The 15770-nt window shown below is 34.1% G+C and overlaps 3 protein-coding genes across 3 annotated transcripts; 2 read left to right on the top strand and 1 right to left on the bottom strand.

Annotated features, from left to right (window-relative positions):
• Positions 1-1835, top strand: LOC17893915 (peroxidase 16). The gene is made up of 4 exons (XM_006300039.2): positions 1-210; positions 396-584; positions 1078-1243; positions 1331-1835. The coding sequence occupies exons 1-4, from the start codon at positions 1-3 to the stop codon at positions 1735-1737; spliced, it is 972 nt and encodes a 323-aa protein (XP_006300101.1). The 3' UTR covers positions 1738-1835.
• Positions 1836-6604: 4769 nt separating this feature from the next.
• LOC17890841 (transcription factor bHLH146) lies at positions 6605-7367 on the top strand. Its single transcript, XM_006298620.2, has one exon. It carries the CDS (start codon positions 6816-6818, stop codon positions 7332-7334), a length of 519 nt encoding a protein of 172 aa, XP_006298682.1. The 5' UTR covers positions 6605-6815; the 3' UTR covers positions 7335-7367.
• An 848-nt stretch (positions 7368-8215) lies between these two features.
• LOC17892228 (ATPase 1, plasma membrane-type) lies at positions 8216-14043 on the bottom strand. Its single transcript, XM_006296858.2, has 16 exons — positions 13895-14043; positions 12453-12572; positions 12102-12338; positions 11254-12015; positions 11042-11164; positions 10857-10961; positions 10615-10759; positions 10365-10529; positions 10034-10272; positions 9913-9945; positions 9741-9822; positions 9495-9655; positions 9237-9410; positions 8967-9149; positions 8698-8879; positions 8216-8606 (listed from the first exon to the last, which is right to left on the bottom strand). The coding sequence occupies exons 1-16, from the start codon at positions 13934-13936 to the stop codon at positions 8510-8512; spliced, it is 2850 nt and encodes a 949-aa protein (XP_006296920.1). The 5' UTR covers positions 13937-14043; the 3' UTR covers positions 8216-8509.
• Between the last annotated feature and the right edge of the window lie 1727 nt (positions 14044-15770).

The raw sequence follows: 15770 nt of genomic DNA, 5'->3' as shown, positions 1-15770 counted from the left end.
ATGAAGAAGCAAAGCAGCTTCGCTATTACTGCTCTTCTTCTCATTCTCCTTAACTCATCTGTCTCTGCTCAGCTTCGGGCAAACTTTTACCGGAACTCATGTCCTAACGTCGAAACTGTTGTCCGCAACGCCGTCCGCCAAAAATTCCAACAGACGTTTGTAACAGCACCAGCCACCCTCCGCCTTTTCTTTCATGATTGCTTCGTCCGTGTAAGATTTATTATTCTACGTACAAAACAATTCTTGATTTTGTCGGTTAAGTTTAAACGCTATTTGGTAGAAACAAGATACATATATTACATGCTTTTAAGCAACTTATATATAAAAAGTTACCAGTAGATTTATAAGACTTACTCTCTTGTATATGTTTTTGACTATTTAACTTTTTTGTATAGGGATGTGATGCTTCGATATTGCTGGCATCGCCGTCAGAGAAGAATCACCCTGATGATGTGTCACTCGCCGGAGATGGATTCGACACAGTTGTGAAGGCGAAGCAGGCCGTTGATAGGGATCCTAACTGCCGTAACAAAGTCTCATGCGCTGACATTTTGGCTCTCGCCACTCGTGACGTCGTCGTTCTGGTATAATATATATATCAAACTCTTATTGATCTTTTTATTTCTGACATATTTTGTTCAACTTATTCACAATCCTAGTACTAATCTAGGCTAAAAGTAAATGTCAAATAAAGAAGAAATAAAGAAGAAATATGCTTTCATTTTTTACACGAGTACAATATTAGTTTCGATTCGTACGTACTACGTACATTAGCTTCGATTTTTATTTTTATGTGAAAAATCTATCATGAATTCATGATTATATATGTGCGAGTACAAAAAACATATTCATCAAAAATGTAGATTACCTAACTAAGTGAAAATTATAGGATTGCTTTTTGTCTAAACATCCATGATTAACTAAACAATACACCATGGATTAGGTTATTAGTATTTTTTTTATTTGATCAACGGTTATAACTTATTAGCATGTCTTATATGATTTTATTATATATTTGTGTGTAAAATAGTTATTAAAAGAAGTGTAATTGAAAAATAATACTATGTACATTGGTAGACCGGAGGGCCAAACTATCCGGTAGAGCTAGGAAGGAGAGACGGAAGACTATCGACAGTGGCTAGCGTCCAACACAGTCTACCTCAACCTGGTTTCAATTTGAACCAACTTAACACTATGTTCGCTCGTCACGGTCTATCCCAAACTGATATGATCGCACTCTCAGGTACGTATTTAAACCATTAGAAAAATTTCAAGTTCATATATTGGAACCAAATCTAACAGTTACTTAATTGTTATGATAAATATTTAGGAGCGCATACTATCGGATTCGCACATTGTGGAAAGTTTTCAAAAAGAATATACAACTTTAGTCCGAAACGAACGATCGATCCGACATTAAACATTCGTTACGCGTTACAATTGAGACAAATGTGCCCCATCGAAATCGACCCGAGGATCGCGATTAACATGGATCCTACTTCTCCAAATACATTTGACAATGCCTACTTCAAAAACCTCCAAAAGGGGATGGGTTTGTTCTCGTCCGATCAAGTTTTGTTCTCGGATCAACGGTCTAGATCAACTGTTAACTCATTTGCTTCTAGTGAAGTAGCTTTTAGACAGGCTTTTGTTTCGGCTATAACGAAGTTGGGTCGGGTTGGAGTTAAAACCGGTAACGCCGGTGAGATAAGACGTGATTGTTCACGTGTCAATTAGTGATTTTGTTGTTTGTCTTATTTTACGTCTTAAGCGTTTGTGTTTTATTTTAAAATTTTCAGTGTTTATGATTCAAATATTGACAAGGGTTCCCACAATTTAGTGATTTACATACCAACCACACTTGAAGAAGTTGTGTTTTAGTTGGATAATGATACTATAACCCATAATATTTATAAAGACAAATAGATCCAACTCAACCATAACCCATATACAGTAAAACCTCTATAAATTAATAATGTTGGGACCATGAAAATCTATTAATTTATATAGGTTTTAATTTATCGATAAATTAATAATTATTAATTTATAGAGAGATTTTCTTAATTTGGAAAGTTTTTTCAAAAAATATTTAAAACTAAGATTTAATCATGATAATTAGTATTTTATATAATCATTAACAAAGAAACTAATAATTATTATGTCTTGAAAGAGAATTCTAACAATTTTTTATATAGTAAAATATTAGAAATGAACTCTAACAAAAAATAATGTGTCTATATATACATATATTTTGAAAATTTTACCTAATTATTAATTTATAATATTGATGGGACCATATATTTACAAAGGATTTTCAAAAAATATTATCTTATTATTTTATCCAAATGTGTCTAAAATTATAATGGTCCCAACTTGGGACCGGAGAAATTTATTAATTTATAGAGATTATTAATTTATCGAGTATTAATTTATAGAGGTTTTACTGTATATTGTTTTTAATTTATAAACGGGTCGATTACTATAAACCCTAACCTAATGGGCTAAATCATTAAATCCATTAAGTTAAATGGATTGAATCATACAACTTGCAAAATATGGGTACATCTAATAAAAACCATTTACTAGTTTTTAACTCTTTAATAAAAACAACATTTCTTTCATTACTTGGAAAGAGTTGGAACAAGTGCACACGGACATGATGATATAGATGTATTTGTCGTAGTGAATGAGAGAAAACAGCAGTTATATCATTGGCGTAAATAAAGAGTTTTGAAAATCAGAGTTAACAAATTTTTAAAGATTTTAAAAGACTTGATTACAAAAACGACAATGAATGATCAATGATGTGGGATTCACAACAAAATGCATGTTGTTCTCCTCGGTATATGGAGCCATTTTAACATACCCAGGAGCTAGGTTTTATGTAATCACTGAAATTTTTTATATTTTTCATCATTTAGAGAAAACTCTTTTATGTATTGACTAACACTTAAAACAGTTATATGAAACTATAATGACTTACCCACAAATTTTGTTTTGTAACATAGGCTAAACAAAGAAAAATAGTAAATGAAGTTTAGGAAACTATATATGGTCGTAATTACCACAAAAATCAATTCTGTCTTGTGTGTGTTACAACTTTATTGCCAAGACAAAGCAATCCTGAGTTATACACAATTACGATATTTTTCTGTTTCGATAAAAAAATATGAATCAACAAATGAAAAAAAAAATTGGAACAAAAAAGATGTGAAGGAGGACGAAGACTCGTTATTGCAAGTCTAACCAAAAACAAAGGAAAGCTTGGTCAAACTCTTTAGTCTCTCTATCTATCCTTGTTAAAACATTAATGGTTTCTTGACTAAGTAAACCAGTTTAGAAAATAAGGAGAGTTAGTTAGATAGACCATAAAAGTAGGTTTATTCCTTAAACAGCCACATTTTTTTTTTATTCTTTAGATGTTTAGTGAAATGGGTGTAATTACAATAAATATCCTTGATCTGTTTTCACTTAAAAATTGCCACGTCAGATTCGACATGCCATGTCGTACCTGAAATTGCCACATCATTATTCTGCCTTTAATGATAAAAGAGAAAGAAACTGAACATTTTTGTCACTATTCACAAAAAAAAAAAAAACTGTTTTTTCTCTCTCGAAGCCAACGAATAACCCTAACTCTCGCCGCTTTTCTTTCTCGTTTCTTCCGGCCGCTTATCCTATTATCAGTGTGTCTCTCTCTTTCTCGTCGTTATTGTTGTCGAATTTCTTCTCAACTTGGATAGAGACTTTTCGTTTTCTGACAAAAATAACAGGGAAATACGAAACGTCGTTTACAGCTGAGTTATGGTACATTACGGCTGAGTTATGACACATTGCGGCTGAGTTATGGTACATTACGGCTGAGTTATATTATGACTTATTGTAAGTTACGGCTGAGTTGTGTTTTTTTTGTAATTTTTCACACACATGAAAAAATATTTCTACCTCGGCGATTCCGGCGAAAAACCCTAATTCTCGCCGCTTCTCTCTCTCTCATCTCTTTTGACCGCTTCGATTCTTTTTATGATCTTAAACTTTTTATGACATCATCCAATCTTTGACATATACTTTTTATGATCTTAAACTAAATCAGAATTGATGTTCCACGTAGAAAATCATTCTAATTTAATTTCTTGAATACAGTTTTTTCTTAAAAATATCTTTAGCAGTACTTATACAAATCAAACTGTCTTCCTGTTTTGATAGTTAAAAGATACTAATCACTATGAAAATTCTTTAAAACTCTGTGTTATAATAATTCCAATAATATGGTACACAAAATGTTATAAATGAAGGGGGCGTTAAGGAATACAAGTTGTAATGTGCATGCACGTGGAAGCATTTGTGGGAAGTGCATCCAAATTAAGAATACAAACAATGTACTTAAATTCAATCCACATGCTCCTCCCCCCAAATCCATAAACCAAATCTTTGGGGTCACCTTTTTCTCTGAACTATATATTCTAATCAAATCAGCAAAATCACATAATAACATGCCATTTACCATATCACATACTTTGTACAAATTTTTCTGACAGCGTTGTACGATTTATCACCATTCTAACCGACAAAATAGTTCAATGTATCTTATTTTATATTATTGGTTATTAATTGATTGTGTTGTGTGCGGAATCAGATTTTCATGAGATATTTTAGAAGAATGTACGGAAAAGAGTTACTGTGTTGTGCTTTAAAAAAAATTAGATAGATATGGAACTCTGGAACATATCTACAAGATTGTCAAAGTGGTTTAATTAGTATTTTAAGTGGCATGTTTTTCATTTACATTTGATATGTATCAGGTTTAAATCTCACTTATCTCACAGTGTGGCTAAACCTTAGACAATACAAGTAATATAAATCAATAACTTCGGGATTATGATACATTTTAATTTATACCGATATTCTTTGATCGATAAATTAATAAATTTTTAACTAATGAAGATCGCATGATGTTGTATATTTTTAAAAATAATTGCGATAAAAGATATATAAGAACTGTTTATTCAGATTTTCTCTATTAATTTTTTTAAATAGAAAATTTCCACTAAGTTCTTTGATCAAAGTGGTTAAATTTTTTCTGTCAATGTGAACATACAGTAATTATTAATTTATCAAGTTTTAATTTATAGAGGTTTACTGTCTTGTCACACTGACGGAAAAAGGATCATATTTAAATTTTAGCAAAATATGTAGTAAAAAATTACGAATACCGTAGATATACATATAGTTTTTAATTTTATATTTTCTTTAGAAAGAAGTATACGGTAATTGAGTATTCTGTTCTGAAGTTTGAGGATATTAAATTTAGTTGTTCATGTTTATTTTCTAATGTAATTATATGTGAGAGTGGCTTTCGTTTTTCTAGAAATGTGAAAGTTAAAAGAGTACTTCCATCTGATTAATGGTAAAAAAAAAAAACTCAAGTTTTGTGAAATAAAATATCTAATAGTAATCAGCTATAAACTGATACATTTTATATTTTTCCTAGTAAAATCATAGTTTTTGGAATGTTATAGAGAAACGGAAACGTTATCAAACAAATACTAGCCAAGTCATTGTTGTGTGTTCTTACTGAATTATTTAAATGAAAAACTAAATAAGGATGGGCACGAGCCGACTACTTGTTGGTCTGTCCCTGCTACTTGTTGGTCTTTCCCCCACTAGTTGTAATTTTTGCCAAAATCTTGTGAAAATACTTAACATTGACATTAGCATATCCAAAAACAAGAAAATGAAATATGTAGCTAGCTGTCTAATGAAATATGTATTAAGTATATATTTAGGCAAAAATCCACGAGTTCAAACAAATGTTCTTACTTCTGAGAGATAGTTGAGAATCGAAAGATGTAATACTCGTGTTCGATTGTGTGTAATTCTTAACATAACGGTTACAAATCTTTTGTCACGTTAACAAATACAAAGTAGTACAAACAAAAGTATTATCTAGTTTTGGTGTTTTCAAAATTGCAAACCAAAAAAAAAAAAAAAGGATGTGGCCGTGGTGAAACCAATAATTCCAAAGTCCATCACAAGTGCGGCCAAAGAGAATAATAATCAAAAGGAGAGTAATTGATGAGGGTGGTAAAGTAGAGAGTTTAGTAAAGGACAAAGATAGAACAAATGGGTAAAAATCAATCAAGGACACAAACACATGCACACATGCAATACATACATACATACATGAGATTGCAATCATATACTCTCACTCATATATATACAATGTGTGGATGTAATATGTAACAGAGAGATAGAGCTAGAAGGGCATGTGAAGGCATTAATAGGAGGTGGGGTTTGAGTGTTGATGTCTTCATATTGTTGCAACGGAGCCACATGGTATAGAGGGAACTCAAGCCCCCCTCTCTTTTAGGGTAGGTATGATTCATCCTTATTTAGAGCTCTTCCATGTGACTCCATGTGTTTTTTTCTTCCATCACCCATTTTTATTCATCACTTCTTCTTTTCTTTTTTTTCTTTTTCATATCATTCAATTAGCTTCCAAGATCATAAACCGAAGATTGTTAATGTTAATCTAAACCAATACATTTCTATATTTACCATTTTTCTTATATAGCTTGTGCAGTGCCCACACACATATTAGCTCATTTATATCAAAGAGAAATAACTTCATAAAGTGTGACCGAGCGTGTGAAATATCAAACCATCTCTCACTTTCTCTCTACCAATCGCATTACTCCTTTCACATACATTATCAAACCCTTTCTCTCTCTCTCTCTCATATTGTGAGTTTTGCCTATATATATAAGAAAGTATCTCTCCTTTGTAGACTTACTACGAAGCAAACACATTCTCACATGGAGAGGCGAATTCTAAACAAGAGGAAAAGAGTCTTTTCTCTCCAACCAAACAAGAATCCTAAGGTGGTCTTCGCCAGAAGATACGTGAGTCACTTGGTTCCAGCTCTCAAGAAGATCAAGATGAACAAATCCTCTTCGCAAACCAACCCAAAACATTTCGAAAAAACCGTGAAACATGAAGTAGACATGGCTTTGGCCTTGTCTGCTCAAGAATTCGCGTGGAGCCGTTTCTTGCAACAGAAGCTATCATCGTCCCCTCATGATCATGATCTAGTAAGTTCTTCTTCCGAGACTCTAGAAAAATTGAGCACTAAACAAGAGGATGATATACAACAACAAGACATCGACAATGGAGAAGGAGGAGAGATCAAGAAGAGGCTGAAAGAGTTGCAGAAGCTTTTGCCAGGTGGAGAAGAGATGAACATGGAGGAGACATTGAGTGAGATCGGAAGCTACATTGTATGCCTTGAGTTGCAGATGATGGTTCTTAAATCTATTGTACAAGATAATAATTAATACTTCTTGAATATAATTTAATTCATTGGTTCATGCCTAATCTTTACATCAAATAAAAAGGAAAGTTAGCTACGTAATGCTTAAGAAAATGAAATTATATATACAGATGAGTTTTTTTTTGGGTTCTCTTAAATATGATAAGGATACAATCACATAAAAGCAGAATTTATAAATTTATATGGGTTATATTGAACGTAAAAGTAAAAGAAAAAAACGTTTGGAAGTTCAAATTTAGAAGCTAAGCTGACTTTATTCATAAGAATATAATGTAAGTTAAACATGTGAATAAAGTGTGGTCGATAAATGTTTTATTTATTTGTTGATGTTTACATATATTTTGATTTGAAGTAGTTGTTGGTTGTGACTTTGTGATGCATCCAAAGATAGCATGTGTTACCCAGATCCTTTGTTTTGTTTTGTCTTCTTTCTTTTTCCTTAAGAAAAGTTCATTATCTGATTTTTAGTTAATATTTATATTAGAATTAGACTATACCAAAACAAACCAAAATATTGTTTTGTCATCTTTTCTTTTTTTTTTTCAGTTTAAGCCGACTGAACTTTTATTATTTATTTTTATTTTGCATTTCTGTATTTGTGAGACAAAATATGTATTTATCTGAATATGCATATATTTAGAGGAATGGTGACATAATAGAGGTAAGATCACAGCAAGTGTTATGATTTGAAGTCATCATCAATATCTTTGCACGTGACTCCAAGTCATTCTTTACTGCAATCTCAATCTATCTCACAAAGATAGACTTCTTCTTCATTATATTAGAAGTATATGTATGTGTATATCAATTCTTGTTGTAAAACTGAAGAAAACACTCTTAAGTTAATGTTATCTTCAAGATTAGCAAAACAAAACAAGAGAGACATGAGTGATAATATCACATTAAGGCCATTAGAAAAGGTTGGTAGCCAAAGTGCCCAAACACAAAGGCCTTGTTTCTTCAAAGGCAAATTTTTCAAAGCTCAGATCGAGTAGAGAAGGTTTAAGAACAATATGACTAACAATAAAAAAGGAGTTTTGGAAGAGTTATGGCGAATACACAAGAGTCTCTTCCCTCTACTGTAATGACATTAAAAGAGATATTTGTGAAGACCAAAACAAAAGACAAGTCATGGTGAGAGGTTGGTTTGGTAGTGTTTGTGTTGTTTTGCAACTGCAACTACACAGTGTAGTGATGTCCTGCGGTATCAATGTCCAATCCCTTTAGCTTTGCCACTGATTCCACATGTCCTTTCAATGTGTGAAGCTCCCTAAGCCTGTCACAACATTTACATCAAGCATTCATCAGTTAGAATCAATCAAATCAATTTCATTTTTTTGGTTGAGAGTGATTTAATCACTACTTACCTAGCTATCTCAGCCCTTCTCTTCGCTTGCTCTGCGATCTCAGACAACTCTCTGTAACTTCCTTTCTCTGGGAAGATGTTTACGTCTTCTTTTGGCTGCAGACCATGCAATGTCCTTTGAGCAAGTGCCCACTGAGCTTCTCTTTCTCCAATACCGTAATCTTTCTTGGTTGTGAAAGCAGTCTGTTAACGTAGCAGAAGATGTGATTAGTATGTTACCATCAGGTTGTCAAAACAGGTGTCCATAGAGAGAGTGTTAGTTATATATACCCTGTTGTCAAACAAGCTGGTCCAAGCCTTTCCACTCAAGATGTATCGAATGGCAAACTTCAAAAGGTCCTGTGGGAAGTATGTTACGATACTGTAAATCCATATCACACCCGCCCATCCCCAGCCAATACCCTTCACCTTCGCAAATGTCCAGTCGGCATAAACAGCAATCAATGTCGCAACCTGCATTTGGGAGGAAGAGTGGATGAATTCAAGGGGTTTCTTTTACCTCAAATAATTCCAGCAAATATGTGTACTTGATGTTCTTACCAGTTGTGCAATGACGAATGCAACCATCAGAAGCACTCCAGGACGTTCCACAAATGACCAACTCCTGGACCTGGTGACGAAGATAAGAGCTTGACTGATGATACTAACTTGTAGATACACAGCACCCATTAGTTCATCATTATTGTCCCTGATTGACCTCACGCCAAACTTGTCCTGAAAATCAAAGGTGATATTTTTTAAGATTTGGAGTAAAACACCTGGCCATATATCTATATAAGATAAAGTAATGATGATTACCGTGAAAAAGTCAGTCTTGTGAGCAGCCCAGAAGAAAACAACACTCATAATCGCTTGGTAGCCTCCCAGTACAATTCCGGTCGCGAAAATTTCTTTGAGCTTCCAGCTATCAGGTGTTGGAGATGGCTTGACTCTGTCCTTTGAGATTGTCATGATAGTACCTACAAGATAGTGGCACATAATATAAGATATAGCGGACAAAGTATTAAGACGCGGTATAGAAAATGGAAGATGACATTTGCTTACCGTCATTAAGGATGGCAATAATCAGAACCATGAAGGCTGAGAAGTCAAACTCCCATATCAAAGCAATAAGCATGAAACCAAACTGAAAAGGTCACAACGAAATATGATCAGTACACAGAAAGAAAAATTAGGACAAACAAGTGAAAGATTTAGAAATCGGGCATCTACTTACCACTATACGGATTGTGATCGAGACTGCATATATCTGTCAAAAGCAGGAAAAATAGTTATTAATAAATGAAAACTGGTGGCATAATATAAGAACAAAACTACAAGATTACAAGAATACGCACGGTATAGTTCTTCATTCGCTGGAAGATGGCTCTGCTGGTGAGCACTGCACTAATGATGACACTCAGTCCAGGTTCCGTGAGAACTATATCTGAAGCACCACGGGCAGCATCTGTAGCATCAGCCACAGCAATACCGATATCCGCTTTCTTCAATGCAGGGGCATCATTGACACCATCACCCGTCATGCCAACAATGTGCTTCCTCTCCTGCAGCTTTTTCACAATTTCATATTTGTGCTCTGCAATCAGAAAACATAAGAAGCTTGGATCAATATAACAAACCTTTATAGTGAACAGATGATGAGGTTTAAAGCTGAAATCAAGTTATAACCTGGAAAGACGCCGGCAAACCCATCAGCCTTCTCAATCAACTCCTCAACAGGAATGGATGCAATGTTCGAGTCCTTGTCAGTACCGAGAAGAGCTGCAGATGGATACATATTGGTTCCCATTCCAAGTCTGCGACCAGTTTCCTTACCAATAGCAAGTTGATCACCTGGCAACGTAGTTAGAGCAAGTTAGAAGGAACATCTTAAGGATTTCATGGACAAAAATATATAAGCATGAACAAGTATAGTTACCAGTGATCATCTTAACATTGACACCAAGATTCAACGCCCTACGAATGGTTTCGGCACTGTCGTGTCTTGGAGGGTCAAAAAGAGGCAACAAGCCAACAAATTCCCATGGACCACCTGGGCTTTCTTTTGTTTTCTCGGGGACCACCTAAAAAGGAATAAGAACAGGCAATTGAACAATTTTTCCAAGCAGAAAAACTGCAAAAAAAGACTGAAAAATGTAAGAATTACTGGTAAATATATACCTGACGAGCAACTGCCAGTGACCTAAGACCGCGCTCAGCGTACTTGTCAATACATGAAAGTACCTTCTTCCTAAGGTCAGGCCTGGCATTGGCAAGGTCAAGGATCTGTGTTGGAGAATGGAATCAGTAAACCGCATAAAGAAAAAAGAATTAATATCTGCTGGTGAAAGTTGAAGATCCATCACCTGCTCGGGAGCACCTTTGCTAACTCTGTGCCAGTTACCATCAGAGTCGATGTAAGTCAAAGCAGTTCTCTTATCCACAGGGTTAAATGGAAGGAAGTGAACCTCCCTGATTCCAGCTCGGGCCTACGAAAACCCAAGTGAAAAAATAAGAACAAGTTTTCTAGATTGTTAACTAAATTTCAGAAGTAATTTAAACCTTAAAAGGGGTATACCTCCTTTGGATCAGCAAGCATTCCAACCATGGCTGCGTCAATAGCATCCTGGTTCTCCACCCTAGAAGCCATGGCTGCGAATAGTAGAACTTGATCTTTCTCCACACCCTTGCAGAAAACCTCAACCAAGTTTTTATCAACACTCAATTTATTGAGGGTTAGTGTTCCGGTTTTGTCACTGCACAGGACATCCATTCCAGCCATTTCTTCAATGGCTGTCATACGTTTGGTGATGGCACCTTGTTGAGACAACCTGTGAGACCCGATAGCCATAGTCACAGACAAGACTGTGGGCATAGCAATGGGGATACCACCGATCAAGAGGACTAAGAGATTGTCAATTCCATCTCTGTACTTTCGGCGTTGGATAGGGTACATGACGATTATTTCAATCACGATACCGATAGCAATAGAACAGATACAGAAGTTTCCAATGGATGTAAGAACTTTCTGGAAGTGCCCAACTTGGTTAGTGCTGTCCACAAGGTGAGCAGCTTTACCGAAGAATGTGTGAACTCCTGTGGCTATAACAACCGCTTCGATTTCTCCTTGTTTACAAGTTGAACCAGAGAAAACTTCTTGACCAGGGTGCTTGGTCACAGGAAGGGACTCTCCAGTTAGAGCAGACTGATCAACCTTTAAAGGATCTCCTTCAAGAAGACGGGCATCGGCTGGGATAATGTCTCCAAGTTTAATGCTAACAATATCACCTGGGACAAGGATAGCAGCTTCTTGTTCACTCCATTTTCCATCCCTAAGAACCTGAAAGCAGAGAAACAGGTTAAAGCTCAGGATAAGGTCTCGGTATCCTTTGTACAATAACCTCACAGCATTCACCAACATATTACCTTGGTTTTGGGAGCAAGACCAGCCATAAGAGCAGCTGCAGCATTTCCGGCATTGTTTTCTTCAATGAAACTGATTGTGGAGTTAATAACAAGCAGACAGATGATACCCACAAAATCTTGCCAATCCGGAGGTCTACCATCACCATTGGCCAAAGCAATGGCCATGATAGCTGCAGCTTCCATAACCCATGAAAGCGGATTCCACATGAACCCCAAAAACTTCAGAATTTTGCTTTCCTGTTATTTTTAATGAAACAACAACCTCGTTAGTTCCACTGAGATTCACAACAGTATTTACAAACCAAAGCATTCTGATATCAGAAAACAACAATGCTTAGTCAAAACTCGAACCTTCTTCTCTTCGAGCTTGTTGGGGCCAAAAATCTGAATCCTGTCTTCCCCTTCCTGCGTCGTCAAACCTTCCCTTGTACATTTTAGCTGCTGGAAAACTTCCTCAATCGGAATTTTTTCCTGAGAATCCACAAAATTTTGATCAGAAACCAAACCAATAGTAGTAACTCATACATCTTCAAACAAACAACAAAAAGGGTAAGAAAAAGATAAAAACTTTTTTAGTTCTGAAATCTTTTTACAAGTGTCAGAAACGATCCAACTCGGCGACTCGGAAGTTGTAGAGTGGCGTTGACTCAAGTTGTGACAATGAAAGATAAAAAGAATCTGGCAGTGGAGGAGAGAACAGGGACCACCACCACCACCACTACTACTGCTACTACTACTATTACAACAATGCACGTGTTAGGGAAACGTGTAACACACGCGCCTGCGGGATTCCCTCCATGAAAGGTGGCTACTTCCCGGCGTGAAAGCCAAGGTCCGGCTAAGGGTATTTCAGTCATAAAACAATTTTCCCACAACAACAAAAAAATACTGAATTTTTTTTTTTTACAATCAACGAGGAATTCACAAGTTGCGTCTACTGATTGATTTAGATGTTATACTAAAAGACAAACAAGTTCATATAAATAAAAACGTACTACGGAAAGGTACATCAAAATTCTAACCTTCACCAACAATTAAAAAAAAATTACAACTTTTTATTCATGGGTGGAAGATAGAATATTAAGAACTGCTTTAACAGCAAAAACCTTATCTTAGACAAAGAAAAAGATGATCTTTTTTTTTGTTTTTGTTTCTTTATATCACAAGCAAAATCAACTTTTTGTGTATTTTTTTTTTGTTTTTCCTCCTAATTAATTAATATGTGAAAACGACTTTTTATGGAGACGTAGCTTAAGCTTAGCTCCACCACTAAAACAAAAAGATGATCTGTTTTCTTATCTTTTTTATTTTTCAAGCGTTTCACATGTGTGTGTAGTTGTTGTTTTGCGTAGATCTACCTTTCTCTGATGAAAGCTAAACAAGACTTCTGTTAATTTACCCTAATTTTAATAAAGTTGAAATCTTTAAAAAGGAAAAAAGAAATCTTGATTTGGGTTTTGGGTTTTTGTATCGGATCCATCGGAAATTGAGGAAGGGCAAAAGAAAAAACACAACTTTTTTTTGACAGAGAAAAATCTGGGATTTTTAGGGATTTAAAGATTCAGTAGTATCCGATCCAAGAAAAGAGGAGAAGAATCATTGGGACAACGATTCGAAGAAAATAATCAAAACAACCCATGCAAAAGAGCATCAACAAAACAGATCTATTTTCTCATTCAAGCAAATCATCGAACACTTTGTGGGCATAATAAACACTGACAACAACAACAACAACAACAAACCAAAAAAAATCGATTTTACAAGTTTAAGCGAGACGAGAAGAAGATAAGTACCAGATCAACGGTCTCGTTCTTGATATCTTCGAGACCTGACATCGCTCCTTCAGCAAAACGACGTCTCTCTCTGTCGTTTCACCACTCGATCACACACACACCAGAGAGAGAGAGAGGGGGAAGAAGAGAGAGAAAGTGGGTGAAGCGAGCTTCTGTTGCAAAGGAGATACGCCTTCTGTATTTATACCAATCAAAACGACGACACTCTCCACCGTTTTAGTCTTTTCAACCTTTTTGTTATTTCTTTTTTGGTTATTTCAGTTTCACCGTTGATTATGATTTGGTGTTCATCAATGGTTGTTATTTATTTATAGGTCTTTTCTCATTTGGGAAAACGTATATTTGACTTTGAATTTCTGGTTTTTTTTTTGTATAATTTAATTTTAATTTAATGAGTTAATATAATTTAAAATTTTAGATATCATACTGTGCTTTTTATTTTAATTTTTTAAAAAACTTAAATATATATCTATATTTGGTTATATTAAAAAAAGAGTTTCTTTTTTTTTTACTATAAGCTATTAAATTTAATAGAAATCTTAACATTCACAATATTTAGGATGGTATTCTAAATTTAACATGAGAAATATAATTTTTTGAGATTTGTTACTTTCTTAGATATTTGTGTATGCATATGTTAGAGGATGAGTTACAAAGATAAAACTGTAAATGTAAGACTTTACAAAATTCATATTTGAGTGTGGTATCATAAGAAAATTATCTGAGCTAAATTGCTGATTAATAGTGTGGGTTTTATGTGTGGAATCAATACATTACCTGATAGCCACATATTATGCACTCCACTCTTAAAAACTGATTTTTGTTTATAATATTATGCACATATTAAGTTCCAAATTGGTATTTTGTTTTTAAGAAACTGATTTTTCAATAAGAACATATCATATAAAAATAACTATATTAAAATCTGAATAATGTTTGGAAATTGGTTTCTTTGTTGACAAAGAGTAGTGCAAATCTACTCTTTAATTGAGTTACATATAAATTATCCTTTTTGAAGGAAAACATAAAATTAATTTATAATGTTATATATATTTTAAACAGTTGTAAACAAGATTTATTTGACCTTTTAAAAAAAGTGGATAGTAAATTACTTTTCTTTAACTTGATCTCCTAAGAAATCAAAGGACAAATATAAATATTTAGAAGAAAACAAAAATTTGGTATAAAGATTAAAATCTCAGAGAATTAGGACACTAGATTTTGTGTTGTTATTGTATTGATTTGTGCAAATGACATTATATAAGTTAGGGGGAAAAGGTACTTAGATTTAGATGACGTTAGTGACTAAAAACTATATATTAAAATCAGAATTGTTATATATTGTAATGTTAATCTCATATAGTAGTAATGTAATTATGGCTTTTAAGGGATGGGTAATGAAACAAATGGCTCTTCCAAGGTTGTGTTGTTGTTGTGCCTCATGGCAAGGTCAGCAATTGCTGGAACAATTCACATGTTGTGGATATATATATCTAATATCATTTATATTCTTTATTTGTATAATTTGTTTCTAAAAACTATTTTATTTAATTTAATTTAATTCAAGAAGATGGCTGAGGAGGTATTTGACTTTTTAATCGTTCTGGGTCCCTTCAATAATACAACCTCCCCTACGTAATTTTTTTCTCATAATTTCGATGTGTTTTTTTCTTTTCTTTTTCGATGTTTTCATAAGTTTGGATAATAATGGAAAGAAAAACCAAAAATATATGAGTTTAATTAAGAGAATTTTAAAAAAATAAACAGCTAAACAAAAAGAAGATGATATGTTTTTTTTATCTAACTTCAGAAAACTTAATCACAAATCTTAAATCATATATATTAACCTTCATTTATACTAGAGAAACCAATGTAA

The sequence above is a fragment of the Capsella rubella genome, unplaced genomic scaffold (assembly GCF_000375325.1).
Source record: "Capsella rubella cultivar Monte Gargano unplaced genomic scaffold, Caprub1_0 scaffold_3, whole genome shotgun sequence".
Classification (NCBI taxonomy): domain Eukaryota; kingdom Viridiplantae; phylum Streptophyta; class Magnoliopsida; order Brassicales; family Brassicaceae; genus Capsella; species Capsella rubella.
Note: the sequence above shows the minus strand (reverse complement) of the source record. Positions and strands in the feature narration are given on the sequence as shown.

What these genes read in the sequence shown, in the direction of transcription:
- LOC17893915 (XM_006300039.2), top strand. Translation starts at nt 1, where the DNA reads ATGAAGAAGCAAAGCAGCTTCGCTATTACTGCTCTTCTTCTCATTCTC. An exon ending in CTCGTGACGTCGTCGTTCTG is followed by an intron (nt 585 to 1,077) that starts GTATAATATATA and finishes GTACATTGGTAG; the next exon opens with ACCGGAGGGCCAAACTATCC. An exon ending in TGATATGATCGCACTCTCAG is followed by an intron (nt 1,244 to 1,330) that starts GTACGTATTTAA and finishes ATAAATATTTAG; the next exon opens with GAGCGCATACTATCGGATTC.
- LOC17890841 (XM_006298620.2), top strand. Translation starts at nt 6,816, where the DNA reads ATGGAGAGGCGAATTCTAAACAAGAGGAAAAGAGTCTTTTCTCTCCAA.
- LOC17892228 (XM_006296858.2), bottom strand. Translation starts at nt 13,936, where the DNA reads ATGTCAGGTCTCGAAGATATCAAGAACGAGACCGTTGATCTG. An exon ending in CAATGTTAAGATGATCACTG is followed by an intron (nt 10,530 to 10,614) that starts GTAACTATACTT and finishes CTACGTTGCCAG; the next exon opens with GTGATCAACTTGCTATTGGT. An exon ending in AGCGAATGAAGAACTATACC is followed by an intron (nt 9,946 to 10,033) that starts GTGCGTATTCTT and finishes TGCTTTTGACAG; the next exon opens with ATATATGCAGTCTCGATCAC.